The 22283-nt window shown below is 41.9% G+C and overlaps 1 protein-coding gene across 1 annotated transcript; it reads left to right on the top strand.

The window, feature by feature from the left end:
- The first annotated feature begins 15627 nt into the window (after positions 1 to 15627).
- Positions 15628 to 16574, top strand: LOC120856425 (lactoylglutathione lyase-like). The gene is given in 1 exon segment (XM_040231706.1): positions 15628 to 16574. A coding segment is annotated over 1 exon segment (555 nt). The 5' UTR covers positions 15628 to 15652; the 3' UTR covers positions 16208 to 16574.
- The last annotated feature ends 5709 nt before the right edge of the window (positions 16575 to 22283 follow it).

The raw sequence follows: 22283 nt of genomic DNA, 5'->3' as shown, positions 1-22283 counted from the left end.
GATTTGCACCAATCCGGAGGAGACTTTCTACGTGAGACCACGCCCCCATGCTGTCCGGCCAATCACGGAACGCCTTCGGCCAGCCCGTTGGATGTAATTTGGGTGAGGTTGGCGGTTTGCGGCTCCTCTTGTCAACTCAGGCTGGGGGAGGCTGGAGGTGTCCTGCCTTACTTGCGGCCAGATCCTCTGGCCTTGCAAGACGATACTGTGCGAGTGGTGGTCTTTGACATTTGACCTTTACCGTAGCGCGCCAGTTCCCATCAAGCGCAATTTGAGGAGTGAGCCCTGCAGGCAGGAAGTGAGCCGGAAGCAGATACTTGGGCATCTGAGGTCGTCCTCGGTGGCGATTTCCTCCAGGACTTCCTTTCTTGGAGCAGCTGGGTCCTACGTGCTCCTTCTTGTACTTGGCACTCACGCCACTGGACATCAGAAAAGTTTTGTGGCTGCTCAGATACCAAAGAATATCCTTGGATAAGGTTTGTAATTTTATTTAAGGTTAATCCGAGTATGCAGAAAACATCCACCCATCCCACTCCCATACTCGTTGAACAAGGCAGGTTTAAAAAAAAAAAATGTCTGGAGTCAGACTAATCCCAGACAGTTCTAATTCCTTGTCATTGTGTTGGTTACTATTTGCCTCTTCAGGTCAATTCTGTCTCTTTCGTTATCCTGCTCTATCCAGGCAAGACTGACTTCTCCCCACTGCATTATTCGAGGTTCCTTTCTCTCCAGATTCTTGTTGAGTCTCGCTACTACAAGATATTTACAAGATTACTGTAAGGAAGAGATCAGTGCACCAAAAAAGAAAGGTCACACGTACCTCCCTGACTTTGCCAATGATGGTCCTATCCACTGATAGGATGAACAACTTGTTTCTATTTTCCCAAGACTATCACAGTTTTAGCATTGAAAGTACCACCTCCTCGGTCTCAGGCAAACCAGGACAGGCAAACCAGGATAGTTACTCACCGTATCCACTGGCCTTCTCCAAATTTCCAGCTGTAGCTGGGTTCAGATAAATGTTCATCCAATTTCATCACCTCCTCACCAGTTTCCAACCCATTGCTGCTCCCACCAATAAGATCCCATCATCCATTCTCTTTTCTGACATCTCAGTCTGTCCACCTTTTCATGTACCTTACTATTAACATTTACACTGATGATTCCCAAATATACATCTGGCTTTCCTGGTGCTCAGTGTTAAAGAATCGCCTACCAAGCAGGAGATGCAGGTTCAATCCCTGGGTCTGGAAGACACCCTGGAGAAGGAAATGGCAACTCCGCCCAGTGTTCTTGCCTGGCAAATCCCATGGACAAAGGAACAGAGTGGACTCCACTCTGTGGGGTCTCAAGGAGTTGGATACAACTTAGCAATTAAACAACAACAAATATATATCTACACACTGTTTCCTCATATATGGAGGGCTAACATTTATTGGGGGTTTACTTGAGACAGAAAGTTACAAGAATTTTACAAATATCTTAGTTAATCTTTAGAGTAATGTGAGGTAATAATATATTTCCATTTTAGCAGATGAGGAAACTAAACCTTTGAAAGGTTAGTAACTGCTGGAATCAACATTCACATCCTGCTCAGTCTGACTCCAGAGCTCATACTCCTCAGGGGGACCTTGCTTGCACACCCTCTAGGTTCTCCCACCATCCTCTGTACTGGTTTCCTGGACAGCACTTACCTTTGCTTGAAGTTTTATTTTTGTCTATTTGTATATTGTTACTTCAAGGGGACAAGCACTTTTATTTTAACACCACATTCTCCGTATTCTAAAATAGTCATTCTCAATCTTGAGCATGTGTCAAAATGACCTGAAGGGCCCCTAAAAACAGACTTTTGGACTCCATTCCTAGAATTTCTGATTTAGTATGTCTGATGTGAGGCCCGAGAATTTGCATTTCTAACAAGTTCCCAGGTAATGCTAATTCAGCTGGTATGGCGACCATACTTTGAGAATCAATGGCTTAGAACATACCTGAATCATGGTAGAGAAATCAATCAACATTTATTAAACTAATTAACTCAGTCACTTGACAACTATATTCTTTTTTTTTTTTTTTTTTGGCTGCACTGGATCTTTGCTGCTGCTCGAGGACTTTCTTTTAGTTGCCGTGAGCAGGGGCTACTCTAGTTATGAGGTGCCATCTTCTCACTGCAGTGGTTTCTCTTGTTGCAGAGCATGGGCTCTGGGGCTCAAGTTCAGTAGTTGTGGTGCATGGGCTTAGTTGCCCTGTGGCATGTGGAATCTTCTTGGACCAGGGATTGAGCCTGTGTCCCCTGCCTTGGCAGGCAGATTCTTAACCACTGGACCGCCAGGGAAGTGTTGTATTATTCTTGAACTCCCTCTGGGGAGTGAATAAATGGGATGATACTCCTGATATTAGCATTTTCAGAACAAATTAGCATTTTTCCTTTCTTTGGGGAACACATCATCAGTCACCTGGGAAACTAAGAGAGCTCTGGTTTGGAAAAGAGGTGGAAGGATTGAGGTAGCTAGGGGAAAGTTTTTATTTTGTATATTAACTTGTGCCAAGCTAAAGCTCTGTATTTGAAATTAGCATCTATATTCTCAATTTTGGTGGGAATGTAGCACCATAATCCAAGTCACCAATTCAGAAATCTGAAAGTCACCTCGACTCTTCTCTGTCTCTTGATTCTCAGGGTTAACTATCCAACAGGCTCTGTCTGTGTTAACTTTGCAGAGATTAGACTGAACCTATCCCAGAAGTTTGTCACCCTGCTTATGTAACTTATATGCAGAGTACATCATGCAAAATGCCAGGCTGGATGAAGCACAAACCGGAATTAAGATTGCTAGGAGAAATATCAATAACCTCAGATATACAGATGACACCACCCTTATGGCAGATAGCGAGGAGGAAAAAAAGAGCCTCTTGATGAAAGTGAAAGAGGACAATGAAAAAGCTGGCTTAAAACTCAACATTCAAAAAACTAAGATCATGGCATCCATCCCATCACTTCACAGAAAATAGATGGGGAAACAGTGGAAACAGCAACAGACATTATTTTCTTGGGCTCCCAAATCACTGTGCACGGTGACTGCAGTCATGAAATTAAAAGACACTTGCTCCTTGGAAGAAAAGCTATGACAAACCTAGACAGTGTATTAAAAATCAGAGACATTACTTTGCCAACAAAGGTCTATATAGTCAAAACTATAGCTTTTCCAGTAGTCTTGTATGGATGTGAGAGCTGAAAAAAGACTGAGCGCCAAAGAATCGATGCTTTTGAACTGTGGTGCTGGAGAAGACACTTGAGAGTCCCTTGGACTGCAAGGAGATCAAACCAGTTCATCCTAAAGGAAATCAGTCCTGAATATTCATTGGCAGCACTGATGCTGAAGCTGCAGTTCCAATACTTTGGCCATGTGATGTGAAGAGCCGACTCATTGGAAAAGACCCTGGTGCTGGGGAAGATTGAAGGCAGGAGGAGAAGGGGAGGACAGAGGATGAGATCGTTGGATGGCATCACTGACTCAATGGACATAAATTTGAGGAATCTCTGGGAGATGATGAGGGAGAGAGAAGCCTGGCAGGCCATGGGTTTGCAGAGAGTCTGACATGACTGAGCAACTGAACAACAAATCCTATAAATGGCTTTGTGATCTTAGGTAATTCATTTAGCTTCTTGGAGCCGTGTTTTCCTTATTTGTAATTAGAAAACATTGGATTAGATCATTATTAAATGAGTTTCATTGGTAGGGCACCTGGAAGTAAGGTACTCTACAGGAAGTACTTTGCTATACTGACACTTATTTTGTTGTATAAATTGAGAAATTTTCCACTAGTAGGATCTATAATTATATCACACAAAATCAATATAAACAGTAATTATGAAAAAATAAGCTATGTAATTTACCACTGTTCAGTTCAGTTCAGTCGCTCAGTCGTGTCCGACTCTTTGCGACCCCATGAATCGCAGCACGCCAGGCCTCCCTGCCCATCACCAACTCCCGGAGTTCACTCAGACTCACGTCCGCCGAGTCCGTGAGGCAGCCTATTCCAAAGTTCCATTTATGTACGGGCTTCCTAAGGTGGCGCTTGGAGAAGGAAATGGCAACCCACTCCAGTATTCTTGCCTGGAGAATCCCGGGGACGGGGGAGCCTGGTGGGCCATCTATGAGGTCGCACAGAGTCGGACACGACTGAAGTGACTTAGCAGCAGCAGCAGCAGGTGGCGCTAGTTGTAAAGAACCTGCTTGCCAATGCAGGAGACGAGGGATGCTACTTCGATCCCTGGGTCAGGAAGATCCCCTGGCAACCCACAAAACCAAGTATCCCATGGACAGAGGTTCCTGGTGGGCTACAATCCATAGGATCACAAAGAGTTGGACACAACTGAAGTGACTTAGCACGCACTCAGACAAACAAAAGCAGATTCCAAAGACTCACAAAAGTTTGGAGGGAGAATGTTAATTAAATTATATCTTTACTTCATCTTTTCTGCAAATTGAGTCTACCATGCTAAGTTTTTAGTACTCTTGCTCTGGAGTTAAAAGTGTGAGAACTGCTAAGGAAATGGCAACCCACTCCAGTGTTCTTGCCTGGAGAATCCCAGGGACGGGGGAGCCTGGCGGGCTGCCGTCTATGGGGTCGCACAGAGTCGGACACGACTGAAGCGACTTAGCAGCAGCTGCCGCAGCTGGGCTCTCGAAAAATCTTCATCCCTGGAGATGTACTGCCACCATGTGGCAGGGATTGGTCATGACAGTCCATCTATGACCTGTAGCCACTTTATCCTAACCATGCCATTGTTTTCATTTTATAATTATTCAACGTATAATTATTATACTTTCCTTTGGAATAGTGAAATAATTAGAACTCTCAAAATCTGCTTTCAAAAATAATTTTGTACTATAATTCCATATAGTTAAAAGCTTCTCTTGGAGAGTACCTGCTTGAAGGCCAAGGCTGTTTTTCTTGCTTAACGTCGTGTACTTACCTTTACAAATGGCACAAGACCTAACACATAATGAATGCTTAATAAATCATTGTTGATTGAATGATTGAAATACATCTAAATAAACAAAAACTGGAAAATACCAGGGCCTCTTTCCAAAGCATAACAGCATACACAACATCAGCTATTTTATATGCAGAAGTTCCTTTACTGTAACTTTTGGCGAGCTAAAATACCTATCAAATATTCGTCCACTCCTTCAACAAATCTTAAGCCCCTAGTTAAGCCTATGCTAGACACAGAAAATATAAAGATAAATAAAATACAGTCTTGTTCTGGGACAGCTTCCCATTGCTGTTGTAAGACAAGCAAAAAAATAGGCATGTGTAATAAAATAATAATAGAAGTAAATAGGGGTGTGTAAAACAAGTAGCTGTGGGGGCCTGATTTTGTCTGGGGCAATTCAGGGGGAGATGACTCCTGAACTGAGTTTCAAAGATGGATTGGAATTCTCCTGGCTGGCACAGGGAGGAGAAGGCATTCCAGGTATGTGTAGGGGCTTGATAAAGCATGTTGTGTTGGGGAACTGAAAGTAGGTCAGTGCAACTAGAGCACAGGGTGTGTGTTTGAGGGAGGGGGAGGGATGGCCGGAAAGGAAGGCAGAAAGTTAAACGGGGAATAAAAAGGCTGGAGTGCTGTGCTTAGAGTTCAGCCTTTAGACTGTATGAACTGGGCAGCTGGTGAGGGTGGGGGGTTGTTAAGAAAGAGTGCAACATGGTTAGAAACATGCTTGAGAAAGATTATTCTGGCAGCATATGAAGCATGGATTGGAAGAGGATTAAACTGTAGGCGGGAAGAGCAGTTGTCTAGGTGGGAGATTATGGGGACCTGAACTAGGTCAATGGTAGTAACAGTTGAGAGGAGGAGATGGATTGAGAGAAAAAGAGGCAGATTTGACAGGGCTTGTTGATGATTAACACCGAGGGACGAGGGACGGTAGAGTCAATGTAAAACTAGCGACTCAGGTTTCCGGGTTGCTGAGTGACAGAATAGGGTGCCAGTCACCAGAGCTGAGAATATGGGTCACTGACTGCAAGAGCACATTCACTTTAGCTTGGCACAAGTTAACATATAGAAGAAAAGATTTCCCCTTCCTAGCTCACCCCGGCCTGCCCTTTGTTCAAACTGGGCCTCTGTCTTGGCTCTTCTGGTGCCTTCAGAGGTATTCCCCAGGCATAGGTCCTTATCTCCTTTCTAGTTTTAAACTTCTATCTGTGCAGCATCCGAAACCTTAACTCAGTAGCTTTTAGTATTCCATTCATATATTTCTCCTCTTCAGTTTCCTTTTCCTTTCTAGCTGCTGAACCAGGAAAAATGTATGAGAAATTCCTCTGTCCTGTTTTATTAAACTCCATCCGCCCCCCACCCCACTGCTTTTATGCTTCAGTTTTTGTAAAAACCCAAGCATTTTTACAACCCAACCCTCCTCTAAGCTTTAGAGAGACTCAATGGCCTGTGGTGTGAGTAGTGCTTGTTTAGATACTAGCATCCTCAGCACTTAGTCAACCCATCAATGTAGATTTGGAGGAAGAGGATTCCATCAAAGAAGGACAAAAGGGGTCTTCTCCACTGCTGCTTCCTATTAAATTTCAGCACTTGCTTATGGGCAGGCTAGTGCCTGACCTTCCAACATTCCAGATAATTCAAGTTACCTAGAAGGGCACAGTCTTATAGGAATATAGTAACTTCTTCAAGAACAACATAGTTGGAGTGGGGAAGAACACTTCCTAAGACAAGAGGTTGTACTGGACAGACAAAACAATACTGGCCCACTGTAGACCCAAAGGATGGGTTTACTATTGATATTCAACCAGAGGATTGATCATGGTTGTCATAAGGACCCTGCCTCTACTGGAATTCAGTGAGTAGGGCCAAAGTTGCTGAACGTCAGTGAGAAACATTGAAACAAGCCAAGAGGAACAAGGAGAAGGTGGGGAAAATGAAATAGATAAAGGCATAGAGACAGAAGTGATGATAGGATTTTCAGAGAATGATTCCACTAGTGACTTCATGATGATGGAATGGAAGGTGGGGAATAAAATGTCAAGGTTGTTAAATTCATTAAAAAGTTACAGAACATCTCTTTGGAGCTTGGGTATCTACTAGATACATGGGATATTCAGAGAGAACAAGATGAGGTTCTTTCTTTGAGGATAAAACACGTACATGAATAAATAAATAATAGAGCAGATTGTGATGAGTGCTCAGGAAAGATATGATGTTTGTGCTCTGGAAGCAAGATCACAGCAGACCTTGAATATGAAGCATGGAACTTTAGACATGATATAATACATTCTTCACTCCACAAACTTATTGAACTCTGTGAGACTGTTAGAATAACCACAGCTCTTTGTGCTTTTTTTTCAGTGTGATTTTCCTGAACCTTTCTTCTAATTCTTGATCTCTTGAACCTGAGATGTCCTTATTACCTGCTTTGATCAAAAGAATCTAGTGAAAGTAACATTATATAGATAGCATCTGAGGCTAAACCTTGAGAAGCTTTACAGTTTTCACTTCTATAATATTAGGACAGTGGTCTCCAACCTTTTTGGCACCAGGGAATGGTTTTGTGGAAGACATTTTTCCACAGATAGGGGGCAAGGGATGGTTTCGAGATGATTCAAGTGTAGTTCATTTATTGTGTACTTTATTTCAATTATTATTGTTCAGTTGGTAAGCCATGTCTAGCTCTTTGCGACCCCATGGACTGCAGCATGCTAGGCTTCCTTGTCCTTCACTATCTTCCAGAGTTTCCTCAGACTCATGTCCATCGAGTCAGTGATGCCATCCAACTGTCTTATCTCTGTCGCCTGCTTCCCCTGCCTTCAATCTTTTCCAGCATCAGAGTCTTTTCCAATGAGTCAGCTCTTCACATCAGGTGGCCAAAGTGTTGGAGCTTCAGCTTCAGCGTCAGTCCTTCCAGTTAATATTCAGAGTTGATTTCCTTTAGGATTGACTTGTTGGATCCCCTTACTGTCCAACATTACATTGTGATATATGATGAAGTAATTATACAACTCACCATAATGCAGAATCAGTGGGACCTGATGATAACCTGCATTTGCAGCTGCTCCGAATGCTAGCATCACTGTCTCAGCTTCGCTTCAGATCATCAGGCATTAGATTCTTATAAGGAGCATGCAACCTAGGTCCCTCACATGTGCAGTTCACAGTAGGGTTTGCATTCTGATGAGAACTCTATTGGCACCACTAATCTGACTGGAGGTGGAGCTCATGTAATGTGAGTGAGGGGGAGCAGCAGTAAATACAGATAAATCTTCATACACTGGGCCTCCACTTACCTTCTGCTGTGTGGTTTACTTCCTAACAGGCCACAAACCAGTACCAGTCTGTGGCCTGGGGCTTTGGGGACCCCTGTCTTAGAACACTGCTGCCACCATTTAAGAAACACATGATATCTTGTTATGTGCCTCATAGAGGAGAATCAAGGAACTTCAGCAAACAGCTAACCACTAGATTTGCCATCTTGGGCCACCCAGTACCATGGAACTTCCAGATGAATGCAACCATGTGAGTGACCAAAGGTTAGATGAACAGAAGAACTGACCAACTAAAGTCCAGCTAAATTACAGAATAATAGGCAAATAAGCAAGTCACTACATTTTAGTATGGTTTGCTATGCAGCAGAAGATAAAACAAGCTTTTACCATAGGTCAGGCATAGAGAGTATCAGTTCAATTCAGTCACTCAGTCATGTCTGACTCTTTGCGACCCTATGGACTACAGCACGCCAGACTTCCCTGTCCATCACCAACTCCCGGAGCTTACTCAAACTCATGTCCATCATGTCAGTGATGCCATCCAACCATCTCATCTTCTGTCGTCCCCTTCTCCTCCCACCTATCTTTCCCAGCATCAGGATCTTTTCCAATGAGTCAGTTCTTTGCATCAGGTGGCCAAAGTATTGCAGTTTCAGCTTCAGTATCAGTTCTTCCAATGAATATTCAGGACTGATTTCCTTTAGGATTGACTCGTTGGATCTCCTTGCAGTCCAAGGGACTCTCAAGAGTCTTCTCCAACACCACAGTTCAAAAGCATCAATTCTTCAGTGCTCAGCTTTCATTATAGACCAACTCTCACATCCATACATGACTACTGGAAACACCATACCTTTGACTCAACGGACCTTTGATGGTAAACTAATGTCTCTGCTTTTTAATACACTGTCTAGGTTGGTCATAGCTTTTCTTCCAAGGAGCAAGCATCTTTTAATTTCATAGCTGCAGTTTCTTGTCTTATAGAGATTATATTCTTATAGATGAAGATAGACACTAGCAAATAAGTAAATACATATATCATGTCAGAAAGTGATAAGGGTTTTGGAAAAAAATAAAGGACATAAGGAATTATAGTTCAGTTCAGTTCAGTCACTCAGTCATGTTCGACACTTTGCAACCCCGTGAATTGCAGCACACCAGGCCTCCCAGTCCATCACCAACTCCCGGAGTTGTTTATCCAAACTCATGTCCATCGAGTCGGTGATGCCATCCAGCCATCTCATCTTCTGTCTTCCTGTTCTCCTCCTGCCCCCAATCCCTCCCAGCATCAGAGTCTTTTCCAGTGAGTCAATTCTTCGCATGAGGTGGCCAAAGTACTGGAGTTTCAGCTTCAGCATCAGTCCTTCCAATGAACGCCCAGGACTGATCGCCTTTAGAATGGACTGGTTGGATCTCCTTGCAGTCCAAGGGACTCTCAAGAGTCTTCTCCAACACCACGTTCAAAAGCATCAATTCTTTGGCACTCAGCTTTCTTCACAGTCTGACTTTCACATCCATACATGACCACAGGAAAAACCATAGCCTTGACTAGACGGACCTTTGTTGGCAAAGTAATGTCTCTGCTTTTGAATATGCTATCTAGGTTGGCCTTAACTTTCCTTCCAAGGAGTAAGCATCTTTTAATTTCATGGCTACGATCACCATCCGCAGTGACTTTGGAACCCAAAAAAATAAAGTCTGACACTGTTTCCACTGTTTCCCCATCTATTTCCCATGAAGTGATGGGACCAGATGCCATGATCTTCGTTTTCTGAATGTTGAGCTTTAAGCCAACTATTTTGGACCCCAAATAGCCAAAGCACTCTTGAGAAAGAATGAAAAAGCTTAAGGCATCACACTTTCTGATTTCAAACTATAATACAAAGCTATGGCGATCAAAACTGTATGTTATTGCCATAAAAACAGACATTTAGATCATTGAAACAGAATGGTAAGCCCAGAAATAAACCCACACATAAATGGTCAATTAATTTACAACAAAGGATCTGCAAATACCCAATGGGGAAAGGACAGTCTCTTCAATAAATGGTGTTGGTAAAACTAGACACACACGAAAAGGAAAAAAACTGGTCCACTATCTTACACCACACATTAAAAGTTAATTCAAAATGAATCAAAAACTTGATCATAAGACATGAAACCTTAAACTTCCTAGAAGAAAACATTGGAATGGTTAATTAGTATCTGAAATTCTAATCAACAGTCCATATTCCAGTAGCAGTTTACAATAAGAACTTCAACTATCTTTATCTTTAATCAACATTAGACGGCTGTTAAATAGGTTAACTGTTAAATGTGTTTTTTTTATGGGTGAAATAAATGGAGTCAAGTGATTTGGCTAGAAGCATTGTATTATATGGACTTCCCAAGTGGCTCAGGAGGTAAAGAATCCACCTCCAATACAGGTGACAGAGGTTTGATCCCTGGATCAGGGAGGTCCCCTGGAGGAGGGCATGGCAACCCACCCCAGGATTCTTGCCTGGGAAATCCCATGGACAGAGGAGCCTGGCAGGGTACAGTCCATAGGGCTGCAAAGAATCAGACAGGACTGCAGTGACTGAGCATGCAGGCATGTATTGTGTTACATAGGCACCTCCACCCTTGCTTGACCAACATATAAGAATCTAGTAATCCCAGCAACTAGCTTCTGCAGAGTGATGTTATGGGCTAGGACCTAGTTTGTCTTTTTCTCCCCATTAGTGAAGGATCCTGTTACCTGCATCTGACTAGCAGTCTAGATGAATCCTGCTGATAAAATATTGTCTTATTTACTTACAGTTAACCTTTCATACAAGGTACTTGGCAAAATGTATAAAAAGATCAAGAGCTGGGACCTCACTGGGCTTGCAAGTTGTATGACTGGTTTTACCTGCCTGTTATATTTTGAGCATGTGGCAGATTTCCATCTGAGACTTGATTTGATTTCATTGTAACACACCACTTGGTAGTTAGGTTTTGAGAAAGAACATGTGGCCCATCTCTTACTGTTGGAGGCTACTGATATCTGCCCCTCACCCCTGCAATAACAACAACCCAAAATGCCACTCAATAATTAATAAAGAAATGTTCATTAATATAATAAAATTAATAAATGAGCATGTTGGCTTGGATCAGTTTGTGACAGATGATTTGCCTAAGGTCACATAGCAAATTGATTCTTCCACCATGAAATGCCAAACAAAACCGCACAGTACCAAAGAGAAGCCAACAAATGTTGAGTCAAGGAAGACCATGCAGGGTTTTTAGGAAGTTCAGCTTGTTGCCATTGGGAGAATAGACTGGGAAAAGAAAAAACAGAAGCAGTGAGGACACTGTTGTTATATAGCCCAGGTGAGGCAAGAGCCAGAGGTGCAACAAGGTGCCATGGAACAAGCCCAGACTCTGGCATCAGAGAGATCTTTCTTTGTTCACAGGCTGGCCCTGCCACTTATTGGCCGTGTAACTGTGGCAAAGTCACTTCTTTTTTCTCAGGTTCAATTTTGCCCAAACAAACTCCATTAAAATGAGATAGTATATAGTAAGACCCCTAACTCACAGACTGGCACGTGGTAGGAATTAAATAAACACTAATTCCTTTCACCATCATTAAACCATGGAGTGGAATGATAGAATAACTGCAGAAAGACTAGTCTAAGCCTAAAACAAGTGCTTAACCGCTTGCCTGTCACCAAACATTAGATGTAAAATTGGGACTAGAAATTCCTGAGAAAGAAAGAAATATTTTATTTCCTAAAGAAATAAAGAAGATGTCTGCTTTCAGACTGCAGACTTAGATAACACATTTATGGTTGCCAGGGAAAAGGATAGAGGGACGGTATAGTTAGGGAGTTTGGGATGGACATGTACACACTGCTGTATTTAAATGGGTAACCAAGGAGGACCTACTGTAGAGCACATGGAACTCTGCTCAATGTTCTGTGGCAGCCTGGAGGGGAGTTAGGGGAGAATGGATACATGTATGGCTGGGTTTCTTCGTTGTTCACCTGAAACTATCACAACATTGTTAGTAGGCTATACCCCAATACAAAATAAAAACTAAAAAAAAAAAGATGTCTGCTTTCAAAGAGCTTCTAGTCAGTATTCTCTTTCTGTCTATTAATGCTTTAGCTTCTCCCCTTTCAACTACCACTAGCTCTCCAAATATTGTGATACTAGATTCAACTACTATTTTTTTAGGAAGAACTGATATGCCAGGCACTAGTCTAGACCCTTCCTGTGCATTGTTTAATCAACAAACAAACCTACAATGCTGGTATTATTATTATCCCTATTTTAATAGATGGAAACTAAGACCCAGAGAAGGAAAGAGGGCTTATGCAGGATCACAGAGTTACTTAACAGCATAGCTAGAATTTGACTCTAGTCCCTCTAATTCCAAGTCCAGTGCTTTCCCCACAGCTCTAGGATGTTTCTTTCTTGTATTTACACAGGCTGATCTTGATATCTTATTAAAAGTCAGATATCAACTCTGTTAGAAATGCCAAGTTTTTAAGAGGCTGTTAGATATGTTTCCAATATAAGGATATGTATTTGATTAATAAGCCCAGATATTACCAGTAACACTTAACTAAATCACCAAATGAGATGTCCAAGTTTTTCTTCGTGTGGAAACAAATGAGACTTACACATTATGATCATTAGTCAGGATTTGGCTATCACACCCCCTCTGCCTTTTCTTACAAGAAAGTTGCAGGTTTGAATTAAGAGAAAAAGATGAACAAATGCAAATGCCCTTCTTAAAGCGCCTTTATTTAGACATCCTTGTTTGTTGTTCACTGGCCATGCCGAGTGGCTTGTGGAACCTTAGTGTCCACCAGGGACTGAACCCAAGCCCTCTGCAGTGAGAGGGCTAAGTCCTAACTGCTGGACCACCAGGGAATTCGCTGCTTGCTAATTTTTTTTTTCAATATGGCAAATTTTTTTAATTGGAGTGCTTGATCCATTTATATTTAATATAATTATTATGTGCTGGGGTTTAAGTCTATCATCCTTGTATTTGTTTCCTCTTGGACTCATTTGTTCCTCATGTCCTGCTTTTTCTTGGGTGAATTATCCCATGTATTTCCTCTACTGTTTGCTATACTTCTTTAAACATGCTTTAAAAATTTTTTTTAAATAATTTTATTTATTTATTCTTGGCTGTGCTGAGCCTCCATTGCTGCATGGGCTTTTCTCTAGTCGAGGTAAGCAGGGGATACTCTCTAGCTGGGGTGCTCAGGCTTCTCGTTGCTGTGGCTTCTCTTCTCTTCTCCTAGCCCATGCTCTAGGGTGTGCAGGCTTCAGTAGCTGTGACACATGGGCTCAGTGGCTGCAGCTCCTGGGCTCTAGCGTTGCTAGACTTAGTTGCTCTGTGGCATGTGTGATCTTCTTGGATCAGGAATTGAACTCGTGACTCTTGCATTGGCAGGCGGATTCTTTACCTCTGAGTCACCAGTGAAGCCCTAATATGCATTTTTAACTTAACACTGCTGCTGCTGCTGCCGCTAAGTCGCTTCAGTCGTGCCCGACTCTCTGTGACCCCAGAGACGGCAGCCCACCAGGCTCCCCCGTCCCTGGGATTCTCCAGGCAAGAACACTGGAGTGGGTTGCCATTTCCTTCTCGAATGATGCATGGAAGTGAAAAGTGAAAGTGAAGTCGCTCAGTCGTGTCCGACTCTTGGTGACCCCATGGACTGCAGCCTACCAGGCTCCTCTGTACTTGGGATTTTCCAGGCAAGAGTACACAATCTACCTTCAAATGATATTGTACTATCTTACGAATAGCATAAGAAATCTTACAGTAGTATACTTTGAATCATTGCATATTTATAAATCCCACAATATATATTATACCTACATTATATACCTATGTAAATATTATATATATGTGTGTATATATATATACGTATATGTATAAACACACAGACCTAAAAGCTTTAAGGTGTTCCAAGCCCAAACAGCATGAAGAAAGGACATCAAGGCATATTAAAACCAAGGTGCTGAAAACTTTCCAAGAAAAGGTTCATAGGCTTTACCAGAGTGCCAAAGGAATCCTTAGCACACAATATATAAGGTTAAGAATTTCTGCTTTAGACAGACGAAAAAGCTAATTCAGACTCTTTAGGAAGCAAACAATAGAGATGTTTTCTCCCCTTGCCCCTTTTTTTAAACATCCAACAAACAAACCAAAACCTAGTCATCTTCTTGGATCACAGAAAGAAGTAGTTACAAAAGAAAACCTTGAAAATTACATTTCATCAAAAATTAAAACTCTGCTCAAGAGACACTTATTAAACAATGAATTAGGCAAGTCAGAGAGCCAGCAAAAAATATTCCTCAAATGCACTTTGCATGTATATGACAAAATACTTGAATTCAGAATATATATACAGAACTACCAATCAGTAATGAAACCCCAGAAAAGATTTAAAACTAGGCAAATATTTAACATAAACTTCACAAAGGTAGATATATTAATTGTCAATAATCACATGAAAAAGTTCAAAATAATTGATCAGGGAAGTGCAAATTAAAACCACAGTGATCTACCGCAACATATCAACCAGAATGGCAAAAGTAAAAAAGGACTAACAACCAACAAACATTGGCAAGGACATGAAGCAATTGCAACTCCCATACACTGTTGATGAGAATGTAAAATGGCACAACCACTCTGGAAAAAAAGCCAAATAGTTTCTTTAAAAAAAAAATTACTTAACAGTTCCACTCTTAGGTATTTACCCAAGAGAAAGAATAGCACAGGTCTACAAGAGACTTGCAAAAGAATGTCTAGGGCAGCTTTATTTATATTAACCCACAACTCTTGCGAGTCCCTTGGACTGCAAGGAGATCAAACCAGTCAATCCTAAAGGAAATCAGTCCTGAATATTCATCCGAAGGACTTATGCTGAAGTTGAAGCTCCAATATTTTGGCCACCTGATGCGAAGAACTGACTCATTTGAAAAGACCCTGATGCTGGGCAAGATTGAAGGCAGGAGGAGAAAGAGACAAGAGGATGAAATGGTTGGATGGCATCACCGATGTGATGGACATGAATTTGAGCAAGCTCTGGGAGTTGGTGATGGACAGAGAAGCCTGGCGTGCTGCAGTCCATGGGGTTGCAAACAGTCTGACATGACTGGGTGACTGAACTGAACTGAAACTTGAAATAGCTCAAGTATTCATCAACAGAGAAATAGCTAAATAAACTGTTATATTCATATGGTGAATTCATACAATGAATTCATACAATTCATACAATGTATTGTACCTAGCAATAAAATGGAAAGAAATGCTGATACACACAACAATACAGATGAATCCAAAATACTGATATTATGGCATTCCCGGGACCGTAGTCCGTGATACAGCAGTGCAGCCATGGCAGAACCACAGCCCGCCTCCGGTGGCCTCACCGACGAGGCTGCCCTCAGCTGTTGCTCCGACCCGGACCCCAGCACCAAGGATTTTCTGTTGCAGCAGACTATGCTGCGAATTAAGGATCCTAAGAAGTCACTGGATTTTTATACGAGAATTCTTGGAATGACACTACTCCAGAAATTTGATTTCCCCACTATGAAATTTTCACTCTACTTCTTGGCTTATGAGGATAAAAATGACATCCCAAAAGATAAAGATGAAAAAGTAGCATAGGTCTTCTCCAGAAAAGCTACACTTGAGCTGACACACAACTGGGGCACGGAAGATGATGAGACCCAGAGTTACCACAGTGGCAATTCAGACCCTCGAGGATTCGGTCACATTGGAATTGCTGTTCCCGACATTCACGCTGCTTGTAAAAGATTTGAAGAACTGGGAGTCAGATTTGTGAAGAAGCCTAATGACGGTAAAATGAAAGGCCTGGCATTTATTCAAGATCCTGATGGTTACTGGATTGAAATTTTGAATCCCAACACAATGATAACTATTATTTAGTTCTGTGAGAAGGCTGATTTGAAATTTCAGTGGAGACACTGTAGAAGGTAAAACAGGAAATGATGTGATTCAAGATATTCAGGTAACAGAAGCATCCAGGACTGATGGATCCTTGTCCCAACTCAGATTATTCTTAAATCTATCTCCCTTTCCTTTTTCAGCTGTTTGCCCCTAAATGTTCAGTCATCCTAGTTTTAATGTAGTGCCTTGTCTTATGTCCTTGAATATAGTTGTATAACTTTACTTTTTTAGGCAATAATTAGAACAGTTCCCTTCAGAGGCTGCATTTGCCTTCCATCTCCTGAAGAGATACAAGTCTACAAGTCTGCCTTTGAACCATCATTTAAAATAAAAAAAAAACACTGAAAAAAAAAAATACTGATATTATGATTTTCAGTTCAGTTTAGTCGCTCAGTCATGCCCAACTCTTTGTGACCCCATGAACCGAAGCACGCCAGGCCTCCCTGTCCATCACCAACTCCTGGAGTTTACCCAAACTCATGTCCATTGAGTCGGTGATGCCATCCAACCATCCCATCTTCTGTCATCCCCTTCTCCTGCCCTCAATCCTTCCCAGCATCAAGGTCTTTCCAAATGAGTCAGCTCTTTGCATCAGGTGGCCAAAGTATTGGAGTTTCAGCTTCAACATCAGTCCTTCCAATGAACACCCAGGACTGATCCCCTTTAGGATGGACTGGTTGGATCTCCTTGCAGTCCAAGGGACTCTCAAAAGAGTCTTCTCCAACACCACAGTTTAAAAGCATTAATTCTTCGGCACTCAGCTTTCTTTATAGTCCAACTCTCACATCCATACATGACTACTGGTAAAACCATAGCCTTGACTAGAGCAATAAAAATATCAGTCCAGTGAAAATGTATGTTTTTAGAGCCATGAAAATATGTGATACCATAATGATTGATACTTTTGCCCAAACCCATAAAATATACAACAGCAAGAGTGAACTTTAACTAAACCAGGGACTCTGGGCAATAATGATGTAGGTTCATCAATTGTGACAAATGTATCACTCTGGAGGGAAGACGGATACTGGGGGAGACTATGTATGTATGAGAGCAGGGGAACATGGGAAATCTCCGTACCTACCCTTCAAGAGATCTCTTTCTATCCTACTTCCTCGCTTCCAGCTTTTGCAAAATGACTGTAGTATCTTTGGTTGAGTCTGTAGTACCCCTGGCTCATCCTTCCTCCTCCCCTAGTGGGTGCATCCATAAATAGATGAAGAAAATATTTTTTTCTTTTATATCTCAAATAAGAAAAAAGGGAATTGAAACTGAATTTTAGTATGAGCTCACCTAATCTGACCCTAGGAAAATAATGAAAATGATCAGAATGACTCCTCATTCTTGCTGGAACTGCAACCCAAACCAAGTGCTTAAGTACTCAGAGACTCTGTTGTAAGATTGCACACATCCATGCCATCACTGGCTCCAACTACAGGGAAGCAATACCACCTTTGGGGGCCAGGCTTATTCAGATGGTTGAAGAATCCCAGTTGAAACAGAAGGCTAAAATCAGTGAGGATATCACCAAGATATGATCTCTGTCTTAAATATAATAGTAAATAAGTAGTGTGAGAAATTTTTGATTGGTTTCTGAGACTTGGTATCTTAAAACAAGACTATTCGCTCAGTCGTGTCCAACTGTCTGTGACCCCGTGGACTGTAGCCCACCAGGCTCTCTTTGCAACCCCATGGACTGTAGCCCACCAGGCTCCTCCATCCATGGGATTCTCCAGGCAAGAACACTAGCGTGCCATTTCCTTCTCCAGGGGATCTTCCTGACCCAGGGATAGAACCCAGCTCTCCTGCATTGCAGGCAGACGCTTTAACCTCTGAGTCACCAGGGAATTCCTGGTATCTTAAAATTTTCATCTAATGAGTTAAAGAAAGCAAAATGTGATCTAGTTCTAAGATAAGAGGCAGCCGAGGATAGTGGTTAAACATCTGAGCTCTGGAGTTTGAATGCCTAGATTCAATTTCTTCACCTTAGCCTTTTATTTAACCTTTGTGCGCTTTAGTTTCTTTAGTGGTAAACTGGAGATAATGGTAGTACCTACCTCATTGGGTTGTTGAGAATCATGTAGTTAATATATAATGGTTTTTTATAAGTTAATAAATCAGCATTTAACAAGCATATAGAAAATTTCCAGTTATTACTAGTACTAACTTCAGCAGATTCAGAAACACAAGGATGTGTGGATAATGATACAAAATTTATGGACCAAATTACCCCCACCCACCCATTCCATATAATACCCTCAGCCTGAAGTTTTCAAATATTTTCCCCATATAACTTAGAGATTCCCTTTCATTACTTACTATCATTTTCCAGACTTAGCAGAGTTGCACTATGTACTCCTCCTGTGTGAATATCATGGACATAGAAGAATGGAGAAAGGGGAAGAGGCAACGTGAGTTGGCTCCTTGGCAAGCAGTATATGCCTCCATGGTCAGTTAACTGGAAACCCGATGAATGGACCAGGCAAAAATACTTCTGGCCCAGTTCTAGCCTCTGGGAAAAAGAAAACAAGAGATACTCTGGAAGAGCAGAGGCACTACAAATTCAAGGAATGTGGCTTCTCCAGGGAAGAACTCATGAAATTCTGGCCCCAGATCCTAGAAAATTGCTGTACATTTCATGACCTCAAAATACTGTTGCTGAGAAGGAAAAATGGTGGTTTGAACACATGTGCTTGTCTTGTCTTCTTCTTGGAGCTCCACAAAAAAAATGAAAGCAAGTGAATAAGACCAAAATAAACACACAAGGATAAAAAGAGTGGGAGAGGAGACGTGAGAGGATGAGAAGCTGAAAAGCCAAGTGGAAAAATTAGCAAGGCTGAGAAAACGGCATACCGAGTGTCTACAGAGGTGGTACTAATGAGAAGCAAGCCATTTCCTGCCACAGAACTCCAGCTGAGCTCAAATAGCAGTTCAGTTCAGTTCAGTCGCTCAGTGTTCGACTCTTTGCAACCCCATGAATCGCAGCAAGCCAGGCCTCCCTATCCATCACTATCTCCCGGAGTTCACTCAGACTCACGTCCATCAAGTCCGTGATGCCATCCAGCCATCTCATCTTCTGTCGTCCCCTTCTCCTCCTGCCCCCAACCCTTCCCAGCATCAGAGTCCTTTCCAATGAGTCAATTCTTTGCATGAGGTGGCCAAAGTACTGGAGCTTCAGCTTTAGCATCATTCCTTCCAAAGAAATCCCAGGGTTGATCTCCTTCAGAATGGACTGGTTGGATCTCCTTGCAGTCCAAGGGACTCGCAAGAGTCTCCTCCAACACCACAGTTCAAAAGCATCAATCTTTGGTGCTCAGCCTTCTTCACAGTCCAAATCTCACATCCATACATGACCACTGGAAAAACCATAGCCTTGACTAGACGGACCTTAGTTGGCAAAGTAATGTCTCTGCTTTTGAATATACTATCTAGGTTGGTCATAACTTTCCTTCCAAGGAGTAAGCGTCTTTTAATTTCATGGCTGCAGTCACCATCTGCAGTGATTTTGGAGCCCAAAAAAATAAAGTCTGACACTGTTTCTACTGTTTCCCTATCTATTTCCCATGAAGTGATGGGACTGGATGCCATGATCTTCGTTTTCTGAATGTTGAGCTTTAAGCCAACTTTTTCACTCTCCTCTTTCACTTTCATCAAGAGGCTTTTTAGCTCCTCTTCACTTTCTGCCATAAGGGTGGTGTCATCTGCATATCTCAGATTATTGATATTTCTCCTGGCAATCTTGATTCCAGCTTGTGTTTCTTCCAGTCCAGCGTTTCTCATGATGTACTCTGCATAGAAGTTAAATAAGCAGGGTGACAATATACAGCCTTGATGTACTCCTTTTCCTATTTGGAAACAGCCTGTTGTTCCATGTCCAGTTCTAACTGTTGCTTCCTGACCTGCATACAGATTTCTCAAGAGGCAGGTTAGGTGGTCTGGTATTCCCATCTCTTTCAGAATTTTCCACAGTTGATTGTGATCCACACAGTCAAAGGCTTTGGCATAGTCCATAAAACAGAAATAGATGTTTTTCTGGAACTCTCTTTCTTTTTCCATGATCCAGCAGATGTTGGCAATTTGATCTCTGGTTCCTCTGCCTTTTCTAAAACCAGCTTGAACATCAGGGGGTTCACGGTTCACGTATTGCTGAAGCCTGGCTTGGAGAATTTTGAGCATTACTTTACTAGCATGTGAGATGAGTGCAATTGTGCGGTAGTTTGAGCGTTCTTTTGCATTGCCTTTCTTTGGAATTGGAATGAAAACTGACCTTTTCCAGTCCTGTGGCCACTGCTGAGTTTTCCAAATTTGCTGGCATATTGAGTTCAGCACTTTCACAGCATCATCTTTCAGGATTTGAAACAGCTCCACTGGAATTCCATCACCTCCACTAGCTTTGTTCGTAGGGATGCTTTCTAAGGCCCACTTGACTTCACATTCCAAGATGTCTGGCTCTAGATTAGTGATCACACCATCATGATTACCTGGGTCGTGAAGATCCTTTTCGTACAGTTCTTCCGTGTATTCTTGCCACCTCTTCTTAATATCTTCTGCTTCTGTTAGGTCCATACCATTTCTGTCCTTTATCGAGCCCATCTTTGCATGAAATGTTCCCTTGGTATCTCTAATTTTCTTGAAGAGATCTCTAGTCTTTCCCATTCTGTTGTTTTCCTCTATTTCTTTGCATTGATCACTGAAGAAGGCTTTCTTATCTCTTCTTGCTATTCTTTGGAGCTCTGCATTCAGATGCTTATATCTTTCCTTTTCTCCTTTGCTTTTCGCCTCTCTTCTTTTCACAGCTATTTGTAAGCCCTCCCCAGACAGCCATTTTGCTTTTTTGCATTTCTTTTCCATGGGGATGGTTTTGATCCCTGTCTCCTGTACAATGTTACGAACCTCATTCCATAGTTCATCAGGCACTCTATCTATCAGATCTAAGTCTCTGTAAGGATCCATTAGCCTTCAGATCCCTTCTACCATCTTGGACCTGTCAGATGACTACTTCTCCCTGGCAGGAATCTGGAGGCTTAGTCTGGGGAGTGATTGAAACAGAGAGGTGCCTTACTAGAAGAATAGAGAGTCCTTGGAAGTCTACATACTGAACGGAGAAACCACACACTTCTATGTCCCCTTTCACCCCACCCATACCCCCACAGTCTCCTTATTTGGTTGACTAGGCTATTTCCTCCAGAGGCTTGAAAATGAGGAATTCTTCTCTGGAAAAACTGAACAGCCTCAGAGAAATGATCTGGAGTTTAGCTTCTGCTGTGAAAGCTACCAAATGACAAAACTCATACATGGATACAGGATTCAAATCAGCCTTTTAATACCTGACTGTTTGATGTAAATGGACAAAATATGACCACTGGACATTTGAGAAAAAAAAAAAAACTCCAAAATAAATGAAAGAAACTGAAAGAGAAGGAACCAACAACACTTGCCTCCCTGAGTTTCTGAGATTTCATGCATTCTTCTTTTCCTCCAACCTCATTGGCCATCCCTTCTCAATTTCCTTTGCAGGAGCTTCCTCATTTTCTTGAGCTTTAAATGATACAGTGCCCAAGACCCTACTAATTCCAGGACCTCTTTTCTTCTCCATCTACCGTAACTCCTTTAGTGATCTCATCCAGCCTCATGGCTTTCTTTATCTGTATATTGTTGATTCCCAAATGTATATCTTTAGACCAATCTGTCCCCTGACTCCACTCTAAGCCTATTCAACCTCTCCACTTGGTGACCTAACAAGCACCTCAAAATTATTGTGTTCAAAATGTTCTACTGATCTTCCCCTCTCCAAGAATCTGTACCTGCCAAAGTCTTCTCCATCTTCATAAATGTCAATTTATTAGTTAATATATATTAATAAATACCTTTCCAACTGCTCAAGCTGAAAATCTTGTGTATTAGTACAAGTTTCCCCAAAAGCAGACTCTGAGATAAAGAGTCAAGTACAAATAGTTTATTTTAGAGAAGCAATGGTCACTAGTAGGAGATGAGGGAAGAGATGCATGGAAGAGAAAGCAGCCAATAAAGATGTACTGGTAAGCCAGCTGCCACT

This window comes from Oryx dammah, unplaced genomic scaffold (assembly GCF_014754425.2).
Source record: "Oryx dammah isolate SB20612 unplaced genomic scaffold, SCBI_Odam_1.1 HiC_scaffold_28, whole genome shotgun sequence".
Taxonomy (NCBI): domain Eukaryota; kingdom Metazoa; phylum Chordata; class Mammalia; order Artiodactyla; family Bovidae; genus Oryx; species Oryx dammah.
This window is presented reverse-complemented; position numbering and strand designations above follow the sequence as displayed.